The sequence below is a fragment of the Colius striatus genome, chromosome 1 (assembly GCF_028858725.1).
Source record: "Colius striatus isolate bColStr4 chromosome 1, bColStr4.1.hap1, whole genome shotgun sequence".
Classification (NCBI taxonomy): domain Eukaryota; kingdom Metazoa; phylum Chordata; class Aves; order Coliiformes; family Coliidae; genus Colius; species Colius striatus.
Genome location: NC_084759.1, coordinates 3,244,855 through 3,272,515, shown reverse-complemented (window position 1 = coordinate 3,272,515; position 27,661 = coordinate 3,244,855). Strand labels below are relative to the sequence as shown.

The following is a 27,661-nucleotide window of genomic DNA, read 5'->3' as shown; positions in this document are numbered from 1 at the left end:
TATAGGATACATTGGTTTACATAGTATGTGTGTATATTGGGTTGATATAATATATCTGGTTGGGCTACTCTCCTTGCAAACCAGCATTTAAAAAACAATAGGGGAGGATCTGTCATCTGCTGCTTGGTTCAAGGTATCTCAAAGGAAAGTCCAAGTTCTGAAGGGCAGATCCAGCCCAGAAAGCCATGAGATGACAGTAGCAGAAAGAGTCTAACCAAGTCCTAAAGACACATCTGGAAAAACAGCCATGTCCTGTGGACACTAACAGCATATAGGAGTCACCAGTAACACAACAGCGCTTTGCTGGAGCCCCTCAAAATCCCAATTGAACCAGATCAGTCTCTTTTGGCTGGAAGGGTTTGCACTCCTTGATCTCTTTTGGGTGCTCTGCAGCGCTGCATAAAACCCCTCAAGTCAAACTGCCACAGCCTGCTGTGACTCAGCAAGCTTGCAAGCTCACCCCCTCACCACATCAAAGGCTGCTCACCATTTTTCAGCCTTCTCAGCATTCTTCTACCTTTAGAGTTGTGTCAAGGTGAGTTCTTAAAACCACATTAAAAAAACCCCCAAAACACAAAACAACCAATCAGAGGTCTTGCCAAAATTGACTCAGCGCCACGAGAAGGGCTGTAAATGGGATGTACAGGGGACATCTCCATCCCTGAGACCTCACTGGCTTCATCTTCACCCCTGAACCCATCCCCTCCCCAGGCTGGTGGCATGGCTCACAGCAGGCAAGACACAGCTAAAGGGCACTTCTCCAAGCCATCAGCAGCTGCTCACCTCTGCAGTAGCTTACTTACATTAAGGCATGAAGACCAAGTGCATAGGAAGCAGTGGAATCGTCCAGGCACCTCCAAATGAGCCCCTGAGTCCTTTTCCATTGAAGTGTTGCCCAAATCCTCCTCCAAGACTTTCATCAGGGTGAGGAAGTGGACCCTCTGGTTTCGGGTTGGCCCCATGGACATTGACTGCCAGGTTTAACCCGTTGGTTAGAAGACAAGTCCATGGAAGGAGCTGGATCCCCCCCCGCCCGCCGCCGGGCTGCAGCCCCCCGATGAGCTGTCGTCATCCTTGTCCCTGTCAAAGTCTCTCCACCACAGCGGGGATTTCGGCAGGGCAGAGATATAGGCAGCTCTGTTCCTCGCTTCTTTTTCCTGTTCCTGGGAGAAAGAAAGGGGAGAAATAACACAAGGATATCTGTGGCTAAATCAGGGACAGGGGATGCTCCCACCTTCCCTGAGGAGCTGGGAGTCTGTTTGGTTGCCCTTGGAGCCTCCTCCAAATGCAATCAGGGTGAGAAGGCCATATGCTCATCTCTAGAGCTCAGTGGGAGGGATGCAGCAAAGCACTGCCTCTAATGATCAAACAACAGCCCTTCATGTCACTGCTGGGAGATGAGGAACTCCTCACACTCCCCCAGGTGTTGCTCACATCCTAGGGAATGCTGCTGTTTGGAAAGCACTAAATTCCACCAGTTGAATGAAATCTGTTCTAGTTTGTGTTCCCAACTCATCCAGTCCCAGGCACTTGGGAGAAAATTCCAGGCCTGGGGTAGGCAACAGCAAGCTAACCCCAAGCACAGCCCTGCGGTGTCTTGCCCCAACCTCAGTGCCCAATGGAAATGGGAAACTGCAACCTGTTTACACCTGGGTGCTGAGAAGGAAAAGGGCTTTGGCTTCAGGGAGTGGGTGGGTATCTGTGCACATGGAATCACCTGCCAGACGTGACCCTGCTGCTGCCCTGTGGGTGGGAAAGTGGCCGGTGACCTGTAGCCACAGGACCGTACCCTGCTGTGCACAGCAGCAGGAGTTACCTGCAAGTAGAGGATGTTGTCTTTGGAAATAGCTTCCATCAAGTCCTTATGGAGGGAGGGCTCTCCATGCAGGTGGCCAGCCTCAGCCAGAGCCTCCTGCAGCAGGCAGCTCTGCCTGCCTGGCCGTTGCCTGTAGAAGAGGACGTAGGCAGTGTCCTTGGGGAAGAAAGAGGTGACGTTGCTGACCGATTCGAAGGAGGAGAAGGAAACTCTGGTGTCATTGAAGAGGTACCACTGGATCTCAAAGTCCAAATGTTTGTCAGAGGCCGGTTTCGGTGCCTCAGCCCGGGGCTGGCCGTGAGGAACCGTGTCAGTGCACTCCCTGGAGTAGCAGTAGTAGTGGCCACTCTCAGAGGAGACGCCTGAATGCACCACCACACTGCAGAGGTCATACACAACCGACATGAAGCCGCTCCCCGGGGCAGCCCTGTCCTTCCCACGCCGGCAAACCTTCTCGGTTTCCTCTGGGGTGACGAGGACGGGCAGCTTGAGCACCACGGGGATGGAGATGTTGTCCAAGATCTTCTTCCTCTTCATAGTCCGTGGGTCGAAGGAGAACCGCAGCAGCGTGAGGATGAGGTAGTGTGGGCCCTCCGTCAGTTCCGCCACCTTCTCAGCGTCCTGTAAGGATGCACATTTCTCACAGTGGTATTTATTCTCTGCTGTCAGTCTCTCCGGGGATAAAAAGTAGTTGATTAAATCTGGGACAGACCTGGAGTCCTTGGGAGCACGTGGCCGCTCCCCAAAAGCCGACAGAGGGTCTTTGGCTGCATCCACGCCGATGGCATGGCCACCTAAGGCATTCGTCGCTTCCCCTGGCTCCTGGAAACTCAACGTTTCCACTGGCATCAGTGTGGCTGCAGGGTCTCCAGCCACATGGGCCTTCCTCTGGATCCAGGGAGACCCTGTGAACTGGGTTGTGTTTTCAGGAGGCTCGATAAACTGCGGGCCAATTTCTTCCACTGGTAAAACAGACCTGCCCCCATGCATGTGCCTGTCCGGCGGGGGAAAAGCCAGAGACAGGTCTGTGAAGGCTTCTTCTCGGGAGGAGACATTCAGACACTTCAAGCAGCGGATCTTTGTCATCATTTTACCCCCAAACATCTTCTCAATCAATGTCTTGTTTAAGTAATGATGCTCCACTGCCTGGGACACCAAGCTGGATTCCTTCAGTTTCTGGTAGATCCTTTTTCCAGTTTTTTCTTCTTCGTGTAATCTTTGGCAGAGCAAAACACAAAAAGAAGACTGTGTTATGCACCAATACAACCCCAAGAGGCAGTTTCTAAAGCAGGCATTCTGTTCTTCACTCCAAGGGGTTAATCTGCCTTTGCCCAGGGGTCTGGTGCTGTGGGAGGAAGGTCAGGAGAAGCTGGGCAGGATTTGAGAACCTGAGGTCTCCATGTGCTATTAACCCCCCCCCCCCAGAAGTGACACCAGAGATTTGGGGTTTCTAGGTAAGAGAAAGATAAAAATCATCATTTTACAGAGGAGGCTGAGTCCCTCATCAGGGAAAAAATCTCTAAACATGGTACAATTTCCTTTGTTTGCAGAGCAGAGGTAGAAATTTTCAAGCTGAACCAAGTTCTGACCTTACCCCTAAGCCAGGCCAAACAAGGTTTGATCAAGGAGCCCCAGACTGGTCTCACCATCTCTCACCTCAAACCTCCACTCTCCCAACTCAGCCACTTGCCCTGTTTGCACATAGGTCAGCATTAAATATTTTGCTGGCTTTAGGGATGCAGTTGTCACCAGGCTCTGAAATCACCACACTTGCCACATACCGGTCCAGCAAATACTTGAGATACTCTGAGCAGTCCTGCTGAGCTCCAGGGGTGAACCAGGGTGGCCAGGAGGCAGAGAGGAAGCTCTCAGGTGAGATGGCAGGTCGCTGGCAGCAACACAGAAGAAGGAGAAGTTGTTTTAACATGAAGAATCTGCCTCTCATTTCACAGAGGAGGGTGGAGAGGGGAAAGGAGAGTCTTTCTGGCTGCTCCTCTGTGTGCCTGGTAATGTTGCCTTTCTTTTCCCCTACAAGGGCTAATCCCAGTGCATGGGAAGATTTCCTTGCTATGCTGCAAGCCAGGACTGCAAGGATGGATGACAGCCATTATTTTATACATGCTTCTATAAAATAGCCACGTGTTTCTTTCTCCCTTCACTTTTAAAATGTTTTATTGGCCTGACCCACAGACTTCTACTTAACTCAGCCTGAATTCAATTTGATGCTCCATTTAATTTGATCAGGATCTCTCTCACCAAACCCCATCTTAAAAAAAAAACCCAAAACAAACAAATAAAAAGAGCAAAAAAGCCCACCACTAAACTTCCACCCATCACTCTGATGGCTGCAGGCAGGCAATCTGCCTCACCACATCATGTCATCGCTGCCACTAGGAAGCTGCTGCCTAATTAACATGGAAGAAGATCCATCTTCAGCAAAGAACAGCCCAAAGAAGAAAAATAACTAGAAAGTTGTTAGGAAATTTGCAGGAAACTATTAACCATAAACTACAAACCAAGTAAACTACACAACAAGCCAACATTTGCTCATTTGGTCATGCTCTCCCTAACTTGTGATCAAAAACAAGACTCTTCTGTGACCGAATCTTAAATGTAACAGGTTGTCTGTATTTTTCCCCCAAAAGTCCTCTGTAATGACATAATATCACAATGTAAGAAGCCAGTTCTGTCGGTCAAGGCTTGGGAAATGGAGAGGACTGGCTCCACAGCAAGGGAAAATTCACTGAACTTTCAAAACCACGTCTTTGCAGGGACAGAAAGATGTATTCTCAAGAGAAGAGCTAGATGTGGCCTGGCTGTATCTCCAGGAGTCACTCATCTTAGGTTTCATGTTTGTCAAGAAAGCATTCCCAATTACTTTGTTTAAGGGTGTTCTTTTTGTTCTACTTTCCCTCACATACAGAGGATCTTTTTTGAATTCTTATTCTTTTCTTTAATAAAACCACTTTCAAGGCAATTTTCACCAACTGCTTGTGCTTTGCTGTGAAGTAAGGGGACAAGCAAGCTGCTCTAATCTTCTTCCTTGCTGCACAGCAAGAAAAAAAACCCCTCTGCTTTATCCCAACAGGCTTTTCAGCTGGCCACGTGTGTAAATCATTACCAAATGGACTTCATTGTCAGAACTATCAGCTATTACATCAGTCCAACACAGGAAGAGCACAGGCTGAAAACAGGCAGCCTGATGTGAAAACAGCTCGTTTTCATGGGGGATAGGACCTTGCCTCCTCCATCCCCAAAATTAAGCTCTTTCATATAAACAGCATCTAGTCCCAATATAAAAACCCACCAAGATCCACAGCTCCTTATCAGCACGTTGGAGCCGGCAGGAAGCAACTTGGAGACGAGCCTTTCCGCAGCCGACAGTCCAAACAAATAACTAGAACATGAAATAATTACCTGACTGTGCTCCAAAAAAGCAAAGAGCCACTGGAGCTTTGTCATCAGGGGCTGGGAGTTGCCCTCAGTTAAATTCAACACCGAATGCCGAAAGCTGCAAAAGAAAAGCAGAGATGCAAAGGCCTAAGATGGAAAATCAGTGCGGGACGTGCAGTGCCAGTGGGATGAGCAACTCCTGGAGCAGTCTTGAGTAGGAGCAAAGGAGCAAAAAAACTCACTCTGAAGCCATAAAAAGAGACTGGATGATGCTGTTCATGTAGCAGGTGTTTCCTAAGTTAATTAACCCGATCTTTCCTGTCTCGGATTTGGATGCCAGGCGTGGGTAGAAACAGGCCAGCTCATTCTTCTGGGAGGTCCAAGCGTTTTGTCCCAAGAGATGTTTAATCCGGTCTTCGTTTGGAATAGGGAGAGCCTTGGAAAATGAGATCTGTGTTACAAACTGTTATCTTTTTACTTGAAGAATTAGTAGTGGGTAACTGCAAAAACCCTCTGATAGAGATGTTCAGACAACTCCTTGCCTCTGCTTTTCCCATGAACATGAATCTATGCAAGGAAGTGTTTAGCTGCTAGTGTTAGTCCTTTCGAGGTTAAGTTGTAGCTAAAACCCACAGGCATGATCAGGACATCTGTAGGCTCATCATAAGAGAAGTTTCTTGCCTCAACTTGCCTACATGGGGCTCAAACTCAGAATTTAAAACCCTTTTCTGTACTACAGTCTCACAGAATCAGAGAATAGTTTTGGTTGGAAAATACCTTTAACATCATCAAGTCCAAGCCTTCACCTCACCTTGCTGAGCCCATCACCAACCCATGGTCCTCAGCACCTCAGCCCCACGGCTTTGGGATCCCTCCAGGGCTGGGGACTCCCCCAGCTCCCTGGACAGCCTGGCACAGGGGCTGACACCCCTCTCAGGGAAACAGTTCTGCCTCAGCTCCAATCTCAACTTCCCCTGGGGCAACTCCAGGCCACTTTCATCCTGTCCTGTCAGTCATTACTTGGGAGAAGAGACCGATGCCCACCTCACCACAGCCTCCTGTGAGGAGTGTCAGAGAGTGCTGCTGTGTCCCCTCAGGCTCCTCTTCTCCAGGCTCAGCACCCCCATTCCCTCAGCCCCTCCCCAGCCCCTTGTGCTCCAGCCCCTTCCCCAGCTCTGTGCCCGGCTCTGGCCACGCTGCAGCCCCTCAGTGTCTTTCTTGTAATGAGGGGCCCAGGATGTTGAGGTTAGGAGCTCCCTACCAGCATGACAGTCCCTCTGCACCAGGCTGTAAACTAAGGTGCTATTTCCATACCAAAACCAGAAAAATGGCCAAGAGGTGAGTGCCTTACTTTAACTGCTTCTAGGACTGGTTCATAGAGATCTGGAAATCCTGAGAAGCGGAAGAACATGCAGTGGATGAGCTCGGCCAGCTGCTCCAGGGAGCTGGTGGCAGAGTTGGAGTCCTCCTTCTTCAGAGAGGCCACCAGCCTGGGGATGTGAGGGAGCAGCTGGAAAAGGAACATTCATTCCATTAAAAATTGCTCCAAGCTACTCACAGAGCTTTAACACACATGCAGGGGAATGAAATTCACCCTCAGGCAGAAAGGACAGTCAACAGCAGCTGACTTCAGTCCCATTCTGGACTTCATCCTTCACTCTGTGAACTCAACAGTAATTCTATTGACTTTAGTAGTGTAAATGCTGTAGAGCTTGGAGAGTTTCACGTTGTGTGACAGCTGCAGGTTTGTGCTGCTGCTGCTTTGTCGTGCTGCAATGACCATTCTCTGTGCAGATCAACCTCTGCTAAACCACATATCCATGGTGGAAAGGAGACTTACCACGCTGAATGCCAAGTGCAGGGATTCAAACCTACAAGATAGATGAATTAACCTACAAGAAGTGCTGTCTGGTGTGCTACATTTTGGTTTATACTCTATAAACTGAACTGGCACTGGTATGGTTGGATGGGTGACAGCAGGCACATAAACAGCACGTCTGTTATTTTCCTTTCCCTCAGAAAATTTAAGGAACAAGCAGACAAAGGCAAACGATACACTGCTCACTGGCACCCTCTGCTGACCCACAGCTCACACGGAGTTAATAACCTTCCAACCCTGCAGATGTGCTAGAATGACCCTGGGCACTTACACTGCCTTTTGCATATGACCCTGGGCACTTAACACCACCTTTTCCACATTGACATTTGATGTTGTCTTTACCCCAGAAGAATCCTGGAGTAAAGTCTCAGGATCCCCAGTCCAGCTATTCTTTGGTCTCTTCTTCATCTCTTCTTTCTCTTTCTTTCTCCTCAGAATGTTGGAGATTTTAACTACCTCCTTTCCAACCAGAAAGTTTTGCTGTGGAAGCAAATGAATCCCAGCCCAATTTTACACATCAGCATTTTGCCAAGCTGTGATGGGAAAAAAAAAGCCCTCTCAACTTCCCCAAAGTGCCAGGACAAGCACAAACAGACAAGAAGCAAGACAGGTTTGTGACTTGTTTTTTTAAGAAGAGGAGAGGCAATTTCTGCTCCCTGGGCTGCAGATGGAAACTTCAAACCCAGAGCAACCAATAGCTTCTTGGAGTGTTTCAAAATTTGGACACCCAACTGAAGACAATCCGTTGGAGTGACCTTATTTTTAGCAACAGAAGAATTTCTCAAGGAATTTGGGATCATTTAAAGTGTCTCCAGCTGAGGGATGAAAAAAAGCATCCTTTGAAAATGTTGGCTAGCTTTGCTTTTTTTCCAGCCTTATCTGTTTATTCTGTGAACCTCAGGTGAAAAGCCAAATGTGAGAGCTTTGATGAAAAAGCATAAAATCAAACATGAATAGCAGTAATTTTCCACTAGTGCTTTTATCAGCTCAATGCAGCATGCCTTTGACTTCAGCCTTGCTTTTTAATTACAGCATTCCAGGGGCAACGCCAGCCAGAAGCAGAGCTGTGCCTTAGTGTCAACAGCAAAATAAAACATGTCACTGTAGAAATGGAAAGAGGAGATTCAGATGCTGCTAGAAGTGGGGTTTGCTTTCGACAGCAGACAGTTCATGAAGTGGAAGTGCTCTGATCCAGCCTTCATGTCTTATTGTGCTGATGTCGTGCAACGCTTTGACAGGTGACCCATCACTTCAGTAAATTGCAATGGATGACACATGTTGGCAACAATTTGAAGTCACATGTGGGATGGGGCCCACTGAGTCCAATGGACAGTCAGGCATCTCCTTAGGAAACAGCAAGGCTGTTTAAAATATATTCCCTGTCTCCACTGCCTCAGCCCTCTGAGATGCTCTCAATGCAAAGGCTTCTTAACACATCCCAGAGATGGAGTGGTGACATCTACCATTCCTCAGATGAAAGGGTGAGAACAAACATGAGGCCTTATCTTCTAAACCTGCCCATGAAACTACATCCTAAACCACCCTAGCTGAGTGTAGCTCCACTAATGTCCCTGCCCCAGGCCACTCCTCCACCTCCTCCCCTTGCCTTCTCCAGACAAATGCAATAGTGCAGATTTGTGCCTGCCCAGACCCAGACCAAGCTGCTCAATACTGACCATCAGGATTTTCTGCTAGGTTAAGTTTCACCTGGACTCCTTTTACAACACAGTTCAGCATATGGCCATACAAATGGCTCAGCACAAGGAAGAGTGATTAGGAGAAGCCAGAAGTGTAAGAACAAGAGCAGGAACCTCCTCTTCCACCTGCAGGGCTGGCAAATACCAGGTTAAAGTGAATACAAGAGCACTACAGACACTGCTGATGAAGCCCTCAGCGTGGCTTGACAGGCCATCCAATATATGTACATGAACTGCACCCTTGGCTGGTGGGATTTGAAGCTGGGAGAGGACCATGAGCATGCATGTGGCCATAGAGATCACGCCTCCAGCTGATAGAGCACTGCAGAAAAATTTTGTAGGATGCACACATTGAACACATTTAAAATCCACGAGGGCCAAGCCCCAACCAGCTTTATACTGATTTATCCCTGGAAGTGAGACATCCAGCTGGTAAGCCTCAAGAGGAATGGAAAGAATCATCAAAGGAGAAAGCAAAGCCTCACTTCTCCTCTGCACCTTGCTCTCTGACATGGGGCTGCTGCTTTGTCTGTGGCAACCAACTCCTTTTAAGCTCAGGTCTTGCCTCCACATCTCAGCACCAGCTCCACCATGCCCAAAAAGCTATTTGAGCTGCAGAAGAGGCTACCAGAGGCTTCCTGCAGCTGCCAGGATGGGCTACAAGTGGATAAACAGGGTTGGGTTTACATCACCCAGTGAAATCAAGCAGATGAGAGAAATGTTGCCCAGTACCTCAGCACCTTAGGTTCCCTCCCACACGTGTTGCCCCACAGCATGGGCAATGCCCTCATCCAAGTGCTGGATGCAGCCTTACCAAGTGAAACGCCTCGTGGGAGTGCTGGAAGCTCAGCAGCATGTACTGCAGGACAGACAAAGCCCCCTCTCTCACGATGGGATACAGCAACTTGGAGAAGACCTGGTGAGGGAGGAAAAAAAAGCAAATGAGAAGGCAGGATGGCACTGCAACAGGCTGGAGAAGGGGCCAGAAGGAAATAGAGGCACTGGGCATCTGCCACAGCTGGATGTTCAAGCAAGCACTCTGCAGACAGGTCTCCAGAATCATCTCCTGTACAGAGCAAGGCCTCAGGGCATCCTAAAAATACTGTGTGTGTTATCCTCATTCTTTCAGGTTTGTGCAATGCCTGGCACAGTGAGGAGCAGATCTCTGCAGCATCACTGCATCACCACAGCTCCTGATGGACGAGGCCATGCAAGCACTGAGGGATGCTACATTTTCTAAAATATGCCTCTTCCCTGTCATTGGGATATTTGGAACTGTGTTGCTACCCTTTCAGGCAAAGAGATGGAAAGCAAAAGTCTTTTTGAGAGGCTAAGTAATGATACGATAAGGCTAAGTAATGATGTTATGATTTTACTTTACAGACATAAGTCAACAATGCCCTCTACCCATTTCAGATCATACTGCTGAGAGCTTCCAAAACCTGCAAGCTATTTTAAGGGCTGAGTCCCTTTTCTATGCATTAACAATGAAAGGAAAGATAAAGAAAAGCCAGAGATGCTTGGCTACTCTCCCACTGCACAAAGCATGTGGGAGACCACAGGGATAAATGCAGTTAATGATAATGTTCCAATATAGAGAATTACTATGCTGACTGAATTTCTATGCTGACTACCACAGGAGGCTCAGCCAGGTGTTATCTCTAAAGTAGGAAGGACAGAATAGCAAGACTGCAGCATGGGAAATGTGACCAATTTCAGCACTTGGTCACATGGTTTCCAGAGAGCAGCAAGTACTCACTTCTCAAACAGGTGATGGCAATGGCAGTGGGAGCTTTTGCACCACCAGTAAATGAAGTGCAGCCAGGGCATAGGCTTTAAAACTGACCTGTGACCATTGTGGACTGTTATTATCCTCACTGGTATGTATCTCACCTGTGCCAACCAGCACTGATTCAGGCATAGCTGGAGGAGAGCATATCACATTCCCAAAGGCAAGCTTTCCAAGAGCTCCACAGCTTGGGGAGGAAGGTGGCTGGTTGGCTTGAAAATCCTTGGCTTGAAAATCCTTGGCTTCTTTTATTCAATAACCTTTAAAATATCAGTATCTCTGCATACCAAGGCTTAATAGTTGGAGATTGTTCTGGAGAACATCATTCCTAGCTGAAAAAATAGGGACCTGATCTAGGTGGACCTGCTTGAGCAGAGGGGTTGGACTAGATGATCTTTAGAGATCCCTTCCAAGCCCTGCCATTCTGTTATTCTGTGATTTTATGATTCTATGAAAAAAGTATCAGCCCACCACCCCATGCAGAGCAATGCAGCCTCTGCAGAGGATGCAGGGGACAGAATGGGCCCTTCAAAACCCCTTGGGACAGCACACTCTCTTCTATACACCTCAACTCACACCTCATCCTCGTTCAGTTGAAAGGGAAGAAGATCTGGCCAGGTGTGAGGATAAGTCTGTTGCTTAAATTGATGCTTAAAAGAATGTGACTGACCTTTTCAATTTTTGAAAGAGTAACTTCAATCAGGATGCTGAACTTTTTCACTGCAGCCAAACCCTTCAGTAGAGCAATGATCCACTTGTCTATGTTCTTTCCCAGGGGCCAGGACACCCAATCAATCATCCTGAAATGAAATACAAACTCTTAAAGCAATTTCAGTGCACATACTATGAAAGCCAAGCTCTGCTCTGGGTTAAACCTCCTCCAATTTCATGTCTAGTCAGTAGGATGGCCAAATAAGAGAAGAGCACTTCACATATTACTGGTCAGGGAAAAAAACCACTCAGATTCAAATCTTTTAATTCTCTGTGTAGGAAACATTTGATTTCCAGAAACACATTAAAAGAAAAAATAACTTGTAACCCTAATAGAAGACAGATATTCCTGGATGTCACAGCTAGTAAATCTCATCTATAGCCCCTCAACCAACGTGTCCTGTTTCTGCAAAGGACAAGTACTTTACAGAAGTCACTCATAAAACAAAGTAAGCTCAGACTAAGTGATGACATGTTGTTTCCATTCAAATTTAATGTTAAACAAAAATGGGAAGTAACCAAGGCTTGGGATCTCCAAAGGCTGAACTCTTTTTTGCTGTCAAAAGATTTTTCCACAGAGCCAGGAGGAAGATGTAGCTTTTTGTGTGGAGTCTCCTTCTCTGGAGACATTCCAACCCAGCTGGATGAGTTCCTGTGTGCCCTACTCTAGGTGGTGCTGCTCTGGCAGGGGGGGGTTGGACTAGATGAGCTTTCCAGGTCCCTTCCAACCCTTGAGATTCTGTGATTCTGATATCCCAGATCTTCAGTCTCTCACCTCACTCCAGCTGTCTTACCCAATCAGTCCCTTTTGCTTATCAGTCTGTATCTCTTGCAAAACATATGAAGGGAACACAGAAACTAACCACCACAGGGCAAAGAGCAGGAATAACTGAAGTCTACAAGGGATTGGAAAACTAAAAGGTTAGCCAGTAAAGAAAGCTGGAAGAGCAGAATATGTTGGGATGTTGAGAAACACAAAAAGTCAAGCCAAGTTGGATAATTAAGCAAATACCAGAAAAGCTTCCACAGACATTTGCATCAGTGGAGAATAAGGAAAGCTATGCAATCACTGTGTAATTGGGATGTGATAGTGATTAAAAGTATGATAGATGTCTAGATGGGACGAGACTAGATGTGACTAAATGTCTGGATGTGACTAGACTAGATGTGACTAGTCTAGCTGTGACTTCCAAACTAAACACATCATCTGCTGCCCTTTTCAGCAAGAAAAAAGAATTGATCAGAGTGACAAAGGGGGGGCAGATAAAAGATGTGAGAATGGAAACAAGAACAATGACATCTGATATGAAAGCAAAGTATGGGGAGCACACAAACTCCAAACAAGAGGAGCTGGTGATTTCCATCATGTAATGTTGAACTCTGGTGAGTGTTTATAACTCTATTAGCTTTGGTGTGGTGTGTTATGTGAGGAGAATATGAAGACTTCCTATCATGAAGATGTGGAATGAGGGGATGACAGGGAAGAAGGGATAGCATGCTACAGGGGGCTGCCATAGGTGTCAAAGTCAGGTTTGTCAGGATATATAAACTTCTAGTCAAAGGACAGAAGTAGATCATATCTGACTGGCTATGTGAAAGGAGGTTGCAGGCAACATTCTTCATGATCTAATGATGTCAGCACAATTATCCTGCACGTGGCTGTGAAACCTGCAACGATGCAAAGCTGGGAAGCATCATGAATGCAAGAGGAGGATAAAGGTATCACAAGGAACACCATGAGGATTTGAAATGTAGAAATGGAAGGATATGTATTAATGCACAGAGTTGAGTTGGAGGCCTGTGGCCAGTAGAGTTCCACAGGGATGGGTTCTGGGGCCAGTCTGGTTCAACATCTTCATCAACAACCTGGATGAGAGGAGAGTGTACCCTCAGAAGTTCCCTGATGACACCAAACTGGGAGCACTGGCTGATTCCCCAGGGCCTGAGCTGCCATTCAGTGGGATCTTGACCAGCTTCAGAGTTGGGCAGAGAGGAACCTCATGAGGTGCAACAAGGACAAGTGCAGAGTCCTGCAGCTGGGAAGGAACAACCCCATGCACCAGTACAAGCTGGGGGTTGAACTGCTGGAGAGCAGCTCTGCAGAGAGAGACCTGGGAGTGCTGATTGATAATAAGCTAAACACGAGCCAGCAATGTGCCCTCATGGGCAAGAAGCCAATGGCAGCCTGGGGGCAGCAAGAAGAGTGTGGGCAGCAGGTCAAGGGAGATACTTCTCCCTCTCTACTCTGCCCTGGTGAGGCCTCATCTGGAGTCCTGTGTCCAGTTCTGGGCTCCTCAGCTCAAGAGGGACAGGGAAGTGCTGGAGAGAGTCCAGTGCAGGGCCACCAAGATGATCAGGGGAGTGGAACATCTTCCTTATGAGGAAAGGCTGCGGGACCTGGGGCTGTTTAGTCTGGAGAAGAGGAGACTGAGGGGAGATCTTATTAACATTTATAAATATCTAAATGGTGTGTGTCAGGAGGTTGGGACGTTCCTTTTTTCTATAGTAGCCAGCAACAGGACAAGGGGTGATGGGATGAAGCTGGAACACAAAAAGTTTCACTTAAACATAAGAAAAAATTATTTCACTGTTCAGGTGAGGGAGCCCTGGCCCAGGCTGCCCAGAGGGGTTGTGGAGGCTCCTTCCTTGGAGGTCTTCAAGACCCGCCTGGACACGTTCCTGTGTGACCTGATCTAGGTGACCCTGCTTCTGCAGGGGGGTTGGACTGGATGATCTCTAAAGGTCCCTTCCAACCCCCACCATTCTATGATTCTATGATTCTAATTCAAAATGCATGCAAAGCACAAGAAATGGATGCTACATGATGACAACTCATCTGCTCGGAGATGACCAGCCAGACACCAGGTGACTTCGAGATTCCAGTGTAACAGTAGCCATGGAAAAGACCGGTACGGTGCTGAGGCACAGAAGAAAAGGTGTTTTCTCAGCAACACAATGACCTCTCAAGCTGTTGTCTAAGTCCATGATGAACCACACCTAGAACATGGTGCACAAATGTGACCATTCATGTCCAAGACCAATGAACTAAAGTGGGAGCAGGTGTTGAAAAAGCCTGTTGAAGTGGTCAGGGAAATGAAAAGCATTTCCTGCAAGAGAAGATTAAAACAGTATGGCTTATTTAGCACAGCCAAGGGAAAGCTGAGATGGGAAGGGACTTCTCAGCCTGCATACATTGAAGGAATAAACACCAGGGAGGGAAAAGAGCTATTTCACCTTTTATGTTGGGGTAAGATCAAAAGAACTATAAGATGGTCAGAAATACACAGAGGCTGGCTATTAAGAGAGATATCTGAACCCAGTGGTGGAACAGCCAAGAAAAGCAGTGGGAGCAAAAGCCCTTCCTGCTTTGAGTAGTTGAACATTCATGAAAGGGGTCAGTAATGTCAATGCCTATCAAGCAAGGAGAGGGATCCAGAGACCTGAAGGTCCCTCTTCACTCCATCTTCTTTTACACAGGGATAAAATAACCTTGTGCACTTTTAAGCTATTTTTCACCAGCACTGGTGGCTGTTACAGCCCTGCCTGCTGCCTGTCTGCATTGCTTCAGTAGGAAAAGACTACATTTTAAATTCACACTGCATTTCCCACATTGCAAGATCCACAACTGTTTGGGAAGCCAGGGCCCCAGATTTGGTATGCTAAGCTTCTAAAAGCTCAGATCCTGACTTGCAGAGGTAGGAAGTGCCTGCATCGCTGTGTGACAGCAGATGTCTTCTTCCTCTGGACCTCTTTGAAATGGATACATCCCCAGGAAAAAAACCCCAAACAAAACAAACAGCAAAAAAACACTACTTCTGAAATGATGGATGCACATTAATAGAGTTTATCTGAAAAGGGGCAAAGTAAAGGAAACTCTTTGAAAGAGATTGTGGTGTGCACTTATACCAGCAGGTGCCAGGCTTGCTGTGGGTTTTTATCACTGTTTGTTCTTTATACACTTTATACAGAAGCTCCACCCCACATCCAATGCTAACTCCCAAATCCAAGCTTTGGAGGAAGAGACTTCAGTATGTGACCATTTTGTCAGGGATCCTAAGCTGAAAGATTCTTTTGACTTGTACATTTTTCTTTGATTCCCACGGAGCTCATCAAAAGGCCAATGGTCGTGTGGCTTTATGGGGCACCCATCTGCTGTGAAACACACTGCCAAGACTTCCATGCTTCTCCTAAGTGATCTTAATTACATTTTCAAGGCTCTGCTTAATGTTTATCTAACTGAGTAATCATTTACTCATCCTTCTGCATGACAAACAATGTTTTAGAGACTGACGCGATTGATTTTGCAACCTCTATATTTAGACACTGTCTCTCCATCAAGGATTTACTGCCTGAAGCTCGCAGCAGCAGGTGCCCAGAGGAGAAAAAGATGGAGAAGACGCTGAACTGACTTAATCTTTTGTCTTGGGTTGCTCTGGGTTCTGGGAAAACCGTGACCTTGCCCAGAAAGTCAGAGAAGAACCCGCTTTCTGCATACAGGAATGATGTGTGTTCCTGCCATGTAACCTTACTGGGATGAGGGGAGGGCACACAAATGCTGTGATAAGAGCAAAAGAGAGATTTCCAGTGAGATCAGGTCACAGCAGCTCCCTTGGGTTAAGTGCATGTGCTGCTGCATGTGAACATCACCCATTTCAATGGGGACCTCTAAGGAAAGGGTTGAGGGTGAGGGAGCCCTGGCCCAGGCTGCCCAGGGAGGGTGTGGAGGCTCCTTCCTTGGAGCTCTTCAAAACCTACCTGGACACATTCCTGTGTGACCTGATCTAGGTGAACCTGCTTCTGTAGGGGGGTTGGACTGGATGATGTCTACAGGTCCCTCCCACCATGAAGATAGAATCATAGAATCATTTAGGTTGGAAATGATACTCCTAAGCAAGTGTGGAGCACAGCTGTAGGACTTGGACACAAGAGTATAAGGAAAATCTGTTGATGTCCAAGAAGCCACTGGCACTGCAAAGACCAGTTCTAGAATGTCAGGTAGCATTTTACCCACTACTCTTCATCGTGCTTTGACAAGGTCTCCATTGAGTCTGCCTGCAGAGAGGACAGGGATAAACATCACACAGCACCAAGATCCAAACCAGCAGTACCACAAAAGTCAAGGTGGGGTCACTGAAACCATTGGGCATACCCAGCTTTCCAGGGTTTGCAGCTGTGGCTGGTGATTTAGGATGATGTCCTGCTGAAGGGAGACAGAGATCAAGGAGGTTTTTAGGGAAAAAAAAGACACTTAACAGCTGGAAAAATCCATCCAAGCTCTTCAAGTTGGGTATCCCACAGCACTATCTATTTCTAAAAGAAAGGGAACCAAATAAACCCAAACAAATTAAATAATAACAGTAATAAATCAATAATAACAACAACAATAATCTGTCTTTATTTTGGTTCTCTGAGCCCTCAGGGCTGGAAGGAAGGACCCAGAAATTCTCTTTTTCCCCACACACTCCTCACTAGACAGCAGCAGCCAAATTGGTTGGGATAAAACCCCACAGAAGGAGTTGAGTGTAGCTTAGGGCAGGTTCTTCTCCCAGCTGAGAACGACCTTCCCTAATGGGGCTTCTCCTACCTGCCAATGGCTGTCATCATTTGCACATCAGTAATGCTGTCATCGTTGGTCAGGTTTCTTATCACACCATCCATGAGCTCCAGAGGGACAAACTGCACCACGCTGGCCAAGGCATTGGATGGAGCTTCCTGCTCCTCTGCAAGACAAGGATGAGGGCCAGCCATGAAGATGCAGTCACCAGGAAAACCAGGCACATGGGGTCATTTTTTGTCTCTCCAAGTCAAACGATTTCTGTCTATGCAATGGAGCAGATGGTCAGCCAGTGGAAATGAGAAACACAGAGGCAGCACTCAGCTGTTCTAGGACAGTTCCCCAAATCCCAGTGTAGCTCATAGTGAGGCTGGGTCATAGGAGATGAGCTGATGTGTGAAGCCACACACAGCCCAAAAGAAGACAGAGATCACCCAAGAACATTGTCAGGCCAACTCTGGGTCCCAAATTTCCTTTGCATGTTCTCTTTATCCCAAGTACTACAAATAATTGCAATGGGATGCAACTGTAGATTTGTATGCCTGGAGCACCTTTCAAGGATGAGTCTTTCATATAGAGGTCATTGAAAACAAACCCATCTTCCCATGGACTTAGGAATAGCTGGGGCAGGAGCTCACCTTCCCTCAGAGTGCCCAGCCTTTCATGGCACTGCTGCATCCAAAACTCTCCTGAGACCCTCTGCAATAATCTAAAGAACCCAGAGGTTGGATAAATATCTTCTGTCCCACCTTAAGATACAACCACCCTCCAGAGAGACAGTAGGGCTTCCCACCTCTAGATGGAGGAGAAATAACTCCTTAGCTTTGTCTGGCACAGCTCCTGGCTGCAGGGTCCCATCAAGGCAGCCACAAGAGTGTGACATTTCTAAAAGCTCTCAAGTCCCACTCTGACCATCTGCAGATAAGTTGATTTCCATCAAGCCCAGCTGATGCTGGAAATTACTGAACACACAAACTTGTGCTGCAAACATTTCAACACAGTTAGAACTGTGTAGTTTCAGGGGACATTGTTTTCCTGACTTAAAGCCCTGGGTAATTTTTAGGGGTGCTTGTTGATTATATTTCAGCTGTGGCTGCATTTCTAGAGTGGATCAGAGTCATGCAAAATGTCAAACTAATCAAATTAGACTTCATCAGACCCAACATCTATATCCCCAGCCTTTTGCTGTTTAATTACCTGTTGAAGAAATGATAGTGAACAGCTCCTTCAAAGAGGGCAGGATGGCTGAGGTGTGAGTCCTCCAGATCTTCTGCAGCAGACCGCTCACTTTGTTCACCTGCTCCAAAAACTCCATGATGTCCTCTTCCCCCTCAGAGACACACTGGAACTGCCCGATGCAGCGGATGAGCTGCTGACAAAACAAGACCTGGTGTTTGCCCGTGGGGATGCACTGAGGATGCTGGGTGAGGAGTTTGCTGATCTTGGCACACTGCTTGGGGCTGGGCCTCTCGCACACTTTACGGAGCACCTCGATCCTCAATAAGCTGAAGATGCTGTTTGCTGAGGGGCTTTCCAAGACAAACTGCAGCCCTAATTGGATATAATCGAGTACATAGTGGCTTCTCTTCCCCAGGGGTCCATAGCCTTCCTGGAGGAGACTCAGCAGGAAGCGGACGTTGAAGAACTCCTCGAATTCCTCTGGGTGATAGTGGCCATAGACCTCCAAAACCTCTTTCCCAATCTCTCTTTTATACTTGGTGTCCCCTGTGAGGTAAAGCTTGGTCGACAGCTCCAGCATGGACCAGCATTGCTCGCTGTCCATGGGCTGCTTTGCTGCCTCGATGACACGCCTCACGAGCCCTTGCTTCACGTTGTTGGGGTACGAGGACATCACCACGGCCTCCAGTATCTTATCCATCTCTGCTCCCAGCTGCTGAAAGAAAGGAACAGAGCAGCAGATTAGTTCAGGCAGGACCTGCTGAGCTTTCAAGCCCAGGTTGGCAAGGGAGGTCAAAGAAGCAGCGCTGGGATCACTGTGAAGATGATAATCCTTGTGCCCTTTTTCCTGGTGGCATTCAGAAAAACTTCCACTCTGGTGCTGTTTGACTGAGACTAAAGCCCCCAAGCTGAATGAATACACCAAAATACACAACTTCTTCAGGCTTTGAGCATTTGAGCATTTTTGTCTTTTAAGCAACCAACTATAATCATACAACCATAGACTGGTAGGGGTTGGAAGGGACCTTCAGAGATCATCTAGTCCAAGCCCTCTACAGAAGCAGGTCCACCTAATCTTGCACTTGACCCTAGGGATGGATGAGCTCCCTCTCCTTGATGGGTTCAGTAACTCAAGCTGGTGGCTTGTGTTTAAGAAAAACCAATCCCAGCTGGAGACAGACTGCCACAGACCCAGGGAGGGGCTGAGAGGGGAATTAGCAGAGCCAAGGTCTTCCATTGGTGTCAGCTGGCTCAGGCATCCTCAAGAAGCCAAGCTGCTCCCAATGACTGTCTCCGTGTTCAGGAAAGGAAAGAAAAGCCCTGGGAAGCAGAGATGGGATTGCAGCCACTGTGTGCAATAGCAGAGGGGTGTGTTTGCCATTTATGCTATGCTGCCAACCACTCTGGCTGAGTGGTGCAGTCTTGGCTGCTCCCCAGGGCTCTGCCGCATTTGTATGCAGGACCAAAGCAAGAGGGGAGAGAAACTGCAGAGTCAGGCAAAGCTTCGTGTTCATCATGGCCCAAATTCACCAGCAATAAAGTGTTAGAGGGCAGAGTGTTTAAAAAATAACCCTAAGGATTTCCCTGGAAGAGCTCAGAACAGCATTTATAGCCAGGTGTTGGATATGCTACTGCACAAGAAACCCCATTACAGTGTGATAAAATTAGACAGCCAGGATTTCTTAAAACATATTGCAAGGTCTATATAAAGGCTCATCCACAGCAGGGCTCCCCCCCTGCAATCCACTGCCCAAATACACGTGTGGAGAAGGTCCTTTCCTCCCTATAGCCTGAAACAACCCATGGGGAAAGGAGAAGGAAGGTATGTACCACCTTCGTTACCTAAATGAGGGATCATAGAATCATAGAATTACAGAATGGTAGGGTTGGAAGGGACCTTTAGAGATCATCTGGTCCAACCCCTCTGCAGAAGCAGGTTCACCTAGATCAGGTCACACAGGAACATGTCCAGGTGGGTCTTGAAGAGCTCCAAGGAAGGAGCCTCCACAACCCCTTTGGGCAGCCTGTTCCACTGCTCCAAGGCAAGGTAGATCTGTTCATGCTCATGTGTGTCTGACCAGAAGAATAATCACCACCTTTCTGTTCCTCAAGTGCTCAAATCTGTGAAATGAGGACAACATGCAGTTGGTTGAAACTTCCTTATCATAGAGTCACAGAACCATAGAATGGTAGAGATTGGAAGGGACCTTTAGAGATCATGCAGTCCAACCTCCCTGCAGAAGCAGGTCCCACCTAGATCAGGTCACACAGGAACGTGTCCAGGTGGGTCTTGAAGAGCTCCAAGGAAGGAGCCTCCACACCCTGGGCAGCCTGGGCCAGGGCTCCCTCACCTCACAGTGAAATAGTTTTCCCTTGTGTTTAAATGGAACTCTTTGTGTTTCCTTCATTAGCACTTGGAAAGCATTTGAAGGTTTCCAAGTGGGTAGTGTGTCGTGGTTTAGGCCCATCGGGGAACAAAGGCCACGATTAGCCTCAAGTACCGAAGAGGCTGAGAATTGCTCAAGGGCAGGGAGGGCTTAATTGCCGCTTAAGGTTCAGGACAAAACAGCCCAGGCCACTCGGTTTGGGGAAGAAAAAAAAAAACAGAAAAATAATTTAATGCAACATCAACTAAAACATACCCACAAAAACCCAAAACATAACCAAAACGAAACAACACAGAGGAATACGTCAATGAAGAGTCCAACCAGCCTTTTTAAGAACACCTTCCCGCCACACCTCCCCTCTTCCCGGGTTCAGAGTCCTGATCCCGGTGTTTTTACCTTGCCCCCCCCTGAACGGTTCGGAGGGGCAGGCAGTGGGGGTCTCAGTCAGTCTGCTCCCAATAGCTTCTACCGTCTGTCCCTCCTCAGGACGGGTGAACTCCACACCAGTCCTCCCTGCAAGTCCGTGGGGTAACTCACATGCATGGCAGCCCTGCACGGGCTGCTCCGACGCGCACTTATCCCAAAGGCTGCAGCTCGTCTCTGCCTCTCGTGTGGGGCTGCTCTGCGGCATGCAGGCTCTCCAACACGGCCTGGGCCACGGCCGCCTCCCCACACAGTCCCTCGCCCGTCCGGGCTCACTCACATGGAGCTGCTGGTGGCTCTCAGTCCTGCCACGGATCTCCATAAGTTTCAGGGGCACAGCTTGCATTCTCGCCACGGCCTGCAGAAGGGTCTCCGGTCTACTGCTTCTCCTTCCTTCCTCCTTCTCTGGCCGAAGGGTCCGCGTGGTCGCCTCCATCTTGTATCCCTCTTACACCTCCTGACTCGCATTTCAAATTCCCGTCCCTAAATAGTGATGGCAGAGGCGCCAGATTGGCCCAGCCGGGCCGGAGGTGGGTCTGAACCCAGGAGCCGGGGGAGGGTCCACAAACTCTTTACCGGGTCTTCACTGCAACCCGCTCCCCCTGTTACTAAGCCAAAAGCTGCTCCTTGCTAAACCAGAACAGTAGTGTTACATTAATGAGAAAAAATAGGTGCAGGTGGCATGTACCCCAAGTCTAGTTTTCACAAATGACATCCAGAAGGGACCTCAGAGGATGCCATTCAAGATCCATCCCACCCCTGGAGTGAGCCTGTATCCGAGCTAGAATCTCTCCTAGTGGCAAGCTGTTTGCTGGTGGAGAGGGGAAAACCTATGCCAGACATAAAACCTCAAGCTCTGGCTCACAGCTGCTTGGCTGGGAAGCCTTCCTACCTGACCAAACATCAGCTCTTCCCATCATTGCTTCCCCACAATCTCACAGAATGAAAAAACTCAGGAGATATGCATGGCCACCTTCCCATCCAGTGACGGCAGCAGCCTATGCTGCAATGGCTTTCCAGGCATCACCTTGGCCTTTCTGCCCCCTGCTTGTTGACTCACATAGTCCTCTGCTCAGTGCTGCATTTATTTTTCCCCATCAAGCCACCACTGCTGCCTTCCCTGGAACAAGCTGAGGCAGAGCTCCTCATCACATTGTTTTCACAGGATAGAAGACATACATGGGACAAACTGGGGGAGTAGATGGGGCTTGCAGACAGATCAGAAATCAGGAGGAGCAATTGTCCTAGCTGTAGCTCAGTGGTCGTCTTGGCTATACAGAGACTGGTACAGACCTACAGTCACACTGGTACTCCCTTCACCTCCCCTCTGCAGCTTCACAGCCTGAGCCTTGATACCCTGGACATCTGACAGATAGATAAGGGATGAGGAAGAGATAGGAGGATGCACGGTGCTCACTGGTTGTGCCTCCCAGTTAAGGGGTTACTTCTCTGGAGCAATCCACACTGAGGCTGGCACAGCAGAGTGGAAATGCCACATAGGCAGGATGGTCAATAAATGGCTACAGAACTTTTCTATCTAACCCCAGAGATGCCTGGACATGTTCTTATGCAACCTGATCTAGCTGGGACCTGCTTCTGCAGGGGGCTTGGACTAGATGATCTCTAAAGGTCCCTTCCAACCCTCACCATTCTATGATTCTATGACCCCAGTCCACTGGTGCACAGTGTTGGGAAGCCTCACTGCCCCTCTCAAGGGTGCTGGTTGTCCACTGCTGTTCCCTGTAGGACTGGGCTTTCAGCTACTTTACCAGTGCCAAACTTTATCCAAATTTTCCATGCAAAGAGTCTACTTCTGACTGAATTTTGAGATGAACTTGCAGCTCCTGAAAGGGCTTGGTTCTTTCCCAAGCTCATCACAGATGGGGACCAGAGGATGTGTCAGCCCAGCCTTGCTACTAGAGTGCAACTAGATCTTGTCTGACAGGGTGGTGAGGACAAAGCTGAAACAAACTCCCTCCACAGTCAATAGACAAACAAATCCCAATGGAGAGTATCTTTGGGCTGTAAAGCCAAACAGTCTTGCTCATCAGGAAACACTGTAATGTCTCGTATTGATATTAGGACCTCAAAGACATGCAGAGAATCAGAGAATCACAGAATCATGGTTTGAAAAGACGTTTAAGATCATTGAGCCCAACCCCTCCCCTCACATTGCCAAGCCCATCACTAACCCCTGGCCCTCAGCACCTCAGCTCCACGGCTTTGGGATCCCTCCAGGGCTGGGCACTCCCCCAGCTCCCTGGGCAGCCTGGCACAGGGGCTGACACCCCTCTCAGGGAAACAGTTCTGCCTCAGCTCCAATCTCAACCTCCCCTGGGGCAACTGGAGACCATTTCCTCGTGTCCTATTATTCATTACTGGAGAGATCAACCCCCACCTCACTACAGCTCCCCTTCAGGTATTTGTAGAGAGTGATCATATCTCCTGTCAGACTCCTCTTCTCAAGGCTAAACACCCCCAGCTCCCTCAGCTGCTCCCCATAAGCATCCATACTCTCCTCACCAATGGAAGACTTTACAGTACAAAGCCCAGCTTTTGTAACACAGAACCACCTACACCTCTCTAACTACCCCAGTGTCACCAGGAGGGGACAAACAACCACATTTCTCTGTTGTGTACCAGGGTACACCAAGCTGGTCGCTGGGTGTGAGCCAGACAAAGCCAGGCTGGAGGCCAGACAAAGGCAGGGAGCCCATAAGGAGACATAATAAACAGTACAATCATATTAAAAAATATTCAAGTTGCTTTGTAACATTAATAATAACTATTACAGTCTTAAAACTATACTAAAAGATCATTCAGATGTCAAAGGTTGGGAAATCAGATGGCGAATTCACCTCCAGCACAGTTCCTGATGCTTTCAGAGAGACATTATTTGAATGATTTCCTATTAACTGATTTTTCTTTCCCCAGGACCTTCCTGAGGAATGAATCAGAGTTTGCAGTGAAGGAGAGTGGTGTCTGTAAGATCACTGTCACATTTGTTGTAGAAATTGGAAGTGTGTCACAAATAACCCAGGGAACTGCAGGAGACAGTTTCATTGCTGGGCAGCCAAATGCTGCCTTAGAGATCTGGTCCCTGGCTCTCCTCTGTTAAACATTCAGATAATCAGGTTTCTGTAATGAGTACTCCTGAAGTGGGACAACCTTTCTGCACTTCAACTTCCTCACTGGCAATAACAGCTCACAGAGAAGTTGGGAGGGTTGGCTCATTCCTGCTTGTAAAGAGAAATGAGTTCCTGGAGCACACGAGGCTGCTGTGGAAGGTCAAAGTGTTAATTATTAATCTGAAGAGCCGCTTGGAGGTTCCCATCTGTTGTGTAGCTCACATCAACCAGAAAGTGCATAATATGAGCTTTGCACTGGAAAAGAAAAACCCCATGAAGTGGCAAAGCTGTTCTGCTCCCCCAGTGAACAACTGGCAGGGACAACATGGGTAAAATCACAGAATCAGGAGGGGAAGGACCTTGGGAGGGCTCTAATCCAAGCCCTGCACAAAGCTGAAATCAAACTGAGTGGCCCAGGGCTTTGTTCATTTAGGCCTTGAAAACATCTCAGGATGAGATCTCACAGCGATCCTGGGTGATCTGTCCCAGTGCCTAAGGAGCTCAGAGTGTGAAGTTCCTCCTTATTTCCAGTTGGAAACACTTGTTTCACTTTACAGCTGGTTTTATTCATTCTGCTACCATGAACTGCCATGAAAAGCCCGTCCCCATCTCCTGAATCACTGAATCATAGAATGGTAGGGGTTGGAAGAGACCTTTAGAGATCATCCACTCCAACCCCCCTGCAGAAGCAGGTTCACCTAGATCAGGTCACATAATCTCCTTGGAGGTAGTGAGGGGCTGCTGTCAGTCAGTCCCTGGACTTCACCAGTGCAGGACTCACATCCATCTCAGCTAAGTCCATCCAAAGTATAGGATGTTGCATTTGTCCTTGAATATCATCAGGTTCTTGTCTGCCCTCACCTGTCCAGTCTTCCTGTATGGCAGCTCTTCCCTCGAGCAGATGGCCTGTTTCCCCAAGTTTGGTGGCACTCACAAATTTGTTGAGCTGAATTTCATCTCCTCCTCCAGGTTGTTGATAAAAAATATTGAAAAGGAAAGGTTTCACCATAGTTCCAGACAGGTTCCTACCCAACTAGAAGTCCAGCCATAGGGAACATATCTTTGATACACTAATGCTGCAGGACATCAACTCAAAAGCCTCATGGAAGTCAAAGACAAAATTCAATACTCTCTCCTCATCCACAGATCTACTAGTCACAGAATCACAGAATCTTAAGGGTTGGAAGGGACCTTAAAAGCTCACCCAGTGCAACCCCCCTGCCAGAGCAGCAATACCTAGAGTAGGGCACACAGGGACTCATCCAGCTGGGGTTGGGATGGCTCCAGAGAAGGAGACTCCACAGCCCATCTGGGCAGCCCCTGCCAGTGCTCCCTCACATCAACAGGGAACAAATTCTTCCTTGTGTTTCTTTGGAGCCTCATGTTCCAGCTTGTCCCCATTGCCCCTTGTCCTATCATTGGACATCACTGAGAACAGCCTGGCTCCAGCCTCCTGACACATATTTGTAAACATGAATGAGGTCACCCCTCAGTCTACTCTTCTCCAAGCTGCAGAGCCCCAGCTCCCTCAGCCTTTCATCACAAAGGAGATGCTCCACTCCCTTCACCATCTCTGTGTCCCTGCACTGAACTCTCTCCAGCAGCTCCCTGTCCTTCTGGAACTGAGGGGACCAGAACTGGACACAATATTCCAGATGTGGGCTCAGGAGGGCAGAGTAGAGGGGGAGCAGAACCTCTTTCTACCTGCTGGCAACAGCCCTTCTAATCCCACCCAGGCTGCCATTGGCCTTCTTGGCCACGAGGGCACGTTGCTGGCTCAAGCTCATCCTGCTGCCTACCAGCACCCCCAGCTCCCTTTGCCCTGTGCTACTCTCTAAGAGTTCATCCCCCAGCCTGTACTGCTACATGGGGTTGTTCTTTCCCAAGTGCAACACTCTACACTTGCCCTTGTTGGATTTCATTAGATTTCTCTCTGCCCAACTCTCCAGCCTGTCCAGCTCTGGTTGAAAGGCAGCACAGCCTTCTGGGGTGTCAGCCACTGCCTCCAGTTCAGTATCTTCAGCAAACTTGCTGACAGTGCCTCTGTTCCCTCAGCAAGATCATTAATGAATATATTGAACAGAACTGGTCCCAGCACCGACCCCTGAGGGACTCCACTAGACACAGGCCTCCAACTAGACCCTGCCCCATTGATCATAACTCTCTGCCTTATTCCATCTTTAAAGGCCATCACACAGGTCATATCATACAGGTAAATAAATGCTGGTCTTCCCCAGTCAACCTCCTTCATGTGCCCACACACAGCTTCTAAGAGTATGTGCTCCACGTCTGTCCCAAGAACCAAAGGGAGGGTGAAAAAATCAGGTTACCAGATAATCCTTCTTGATTTTCTGAAGATGTGCTAGAGGGTAAGATGTGCTTTGGAAAAGAGAGGGATATCTTCCTATCTCATCCTTGATATACCTTGAGCAAGACACTCAGACCTACAAAACTGCCCTGAAGACACTCTCCATTCCATTGTATCAACGAGTGTTGATGGCATTAGGTACCACACACTGCATTCACAAATACACCCCAGAGTCCACAGTGCTCTCTCCCATGCTCCCTTCAAAGTCAAAAGGGTGCTGTAAAAGACAGCAGCTCTGCCTCCAGAACTCAATTCCATCTCAAGCCACACAAAACATGAAGCATTTCAATATTTGCAACAGGTGTTGCTGACTGCAAGATGTGTCCCTGCAAGGACAGAGCCACTCATGCTCTGCAAACCAGAAAGGGAATTAAGCAAAGAGCAGCATGGGCCAGTTTAGCTTCACTTTCCAAAATGAGTAAACTGTGAAAAAAAATCCAAAACCCAACCTCAGGATAAGAAGTCACCTTGGGCTTTGCTTGGGTCTGATCTACATAATCTGTGCTGTTCATAGGTGTCTTCCTATTCCTCTTCTGCTTGTGTTTTCCCTTTAATTAGGATTTATTTCTATTGAAGTCTATCCAGTTACTTCTAAATCAATTCATTCCCCTAGCCCTGCCAGCAGCAGATTTCCAGCACAGGCTCCTCAGTAGTTTTTGCAGAATGCAGTATCAGTTCCCACACCCCAGACCTTATAAAGCTCTGAAAACATAGATCTGAGATGTACCTTTAAGAAATGGGATGTGCCTTTAATAAATTCAGCCCATTCCCTACAATGGCATCATTTATATTTTGATAAATATCACTAAAGGAGGAAAAAAAACACCATCCAAACACAGATTGATAAATGAAGTGATTTGCTTCCTATTTACAAAGAAGAAATCATCATTTCCTTGAATTCTCTGGAGGTCTGGAAGCACTGAAATAAGACTCACCTTTTATTGTCCTTAACTCCTGCTTGAAATAGTTTATGTCAGCCAAGACATTACTGTTATTCTTGCTGCATCCTCCAGGCAGCCAGGCAATTAGGGCTCAATCCTGAGCTGCAATTAGGACACACACACACACACAACAAATATTCCCTTAATTCATAGGCATAGGGGACCTCCTTTGGTGCAAAGTCCTGCTTACTCATCCAGCCAAGGAGGGGAAACCCCAGCCTGCAACTCAGCATCCCCACATCCAATAGGTACAGCCTGACCAGCAGGGATCTGACAGTCACAGACAGTTCTCACCATTTCCCTATGACTGTTTTTCTAAAAGGCTAAAAAGCCATCTAAAGAACTAGGAAGAAATTGTCATTTCCCCACAGAGCTGGAAATAATCAAACAAAGCCC

At 47.8% G+C, this 27,661-nt stretch overlaps 1 protein-coding gene across 1 annotated transcript; it reads right to left on the bottom strand.

The window, feature by feature from the left end:
- Positions 1–992: 992 nt before the first annotated feature.
- On the bottom strand, positions 993–27,293 carry USP35 (ubiquitin specific peptidase 35). The gene is made up of 11 exons (XM_062020354.1): positions 27,260–27,293; positions 18,037–18,733; positions 16,870–17,005; positions 11,245–11,374; positions 9,600–9,701; positions 6,561–6,719; positions 5,452–5,645; positions 5,234–5,327; positions 3,598–3,704; positions 1,817–3,032; positions 993–1,163 (listed from the first exon to the last, which is right to left on the bottom strand). The coding sequence occupies exons 2-11, from the start codon at positions 18,716–18,718 to the stop codon at positions 993–995; spliced, it is 2,991 nt and encodes a 996-aa protein (XP_061876338.1). The 5' UTR covers positions 18,719–18,733; positions 27,260–27,293.
- Between the last annotated feature and the right edge of the window lie 368 nt (positions 27,294–27,661).

What these genes read in the sequence shown, in the direction of transcription:
- USP35 (XM_062020354.1), bottom strand. Translation starts at nt 18,718, where the DNA reads ATGGATAAGATACTGGAGGCCGTGGTGATGTCCTCGTACCCCAACAAC. An exon ending in CACTATCATTTCTTCAACAG is followed by an intron (nt 17,006 to 18,036) that starts GTAATTAAACAG and finishes CTTGTCTTGCAG; the next exon opens with AGGAGCAGGAAGCTCCATCC. An exon ending in CCCACGAGGCGTTTCACTTG is followed by an intron (nt 6,720 to 9,599) that starts GTAAGGCTGCAT and finishes TTCCTTTTCCAG; the next exon opens with CTGCTCCCTCACATCCCCAG.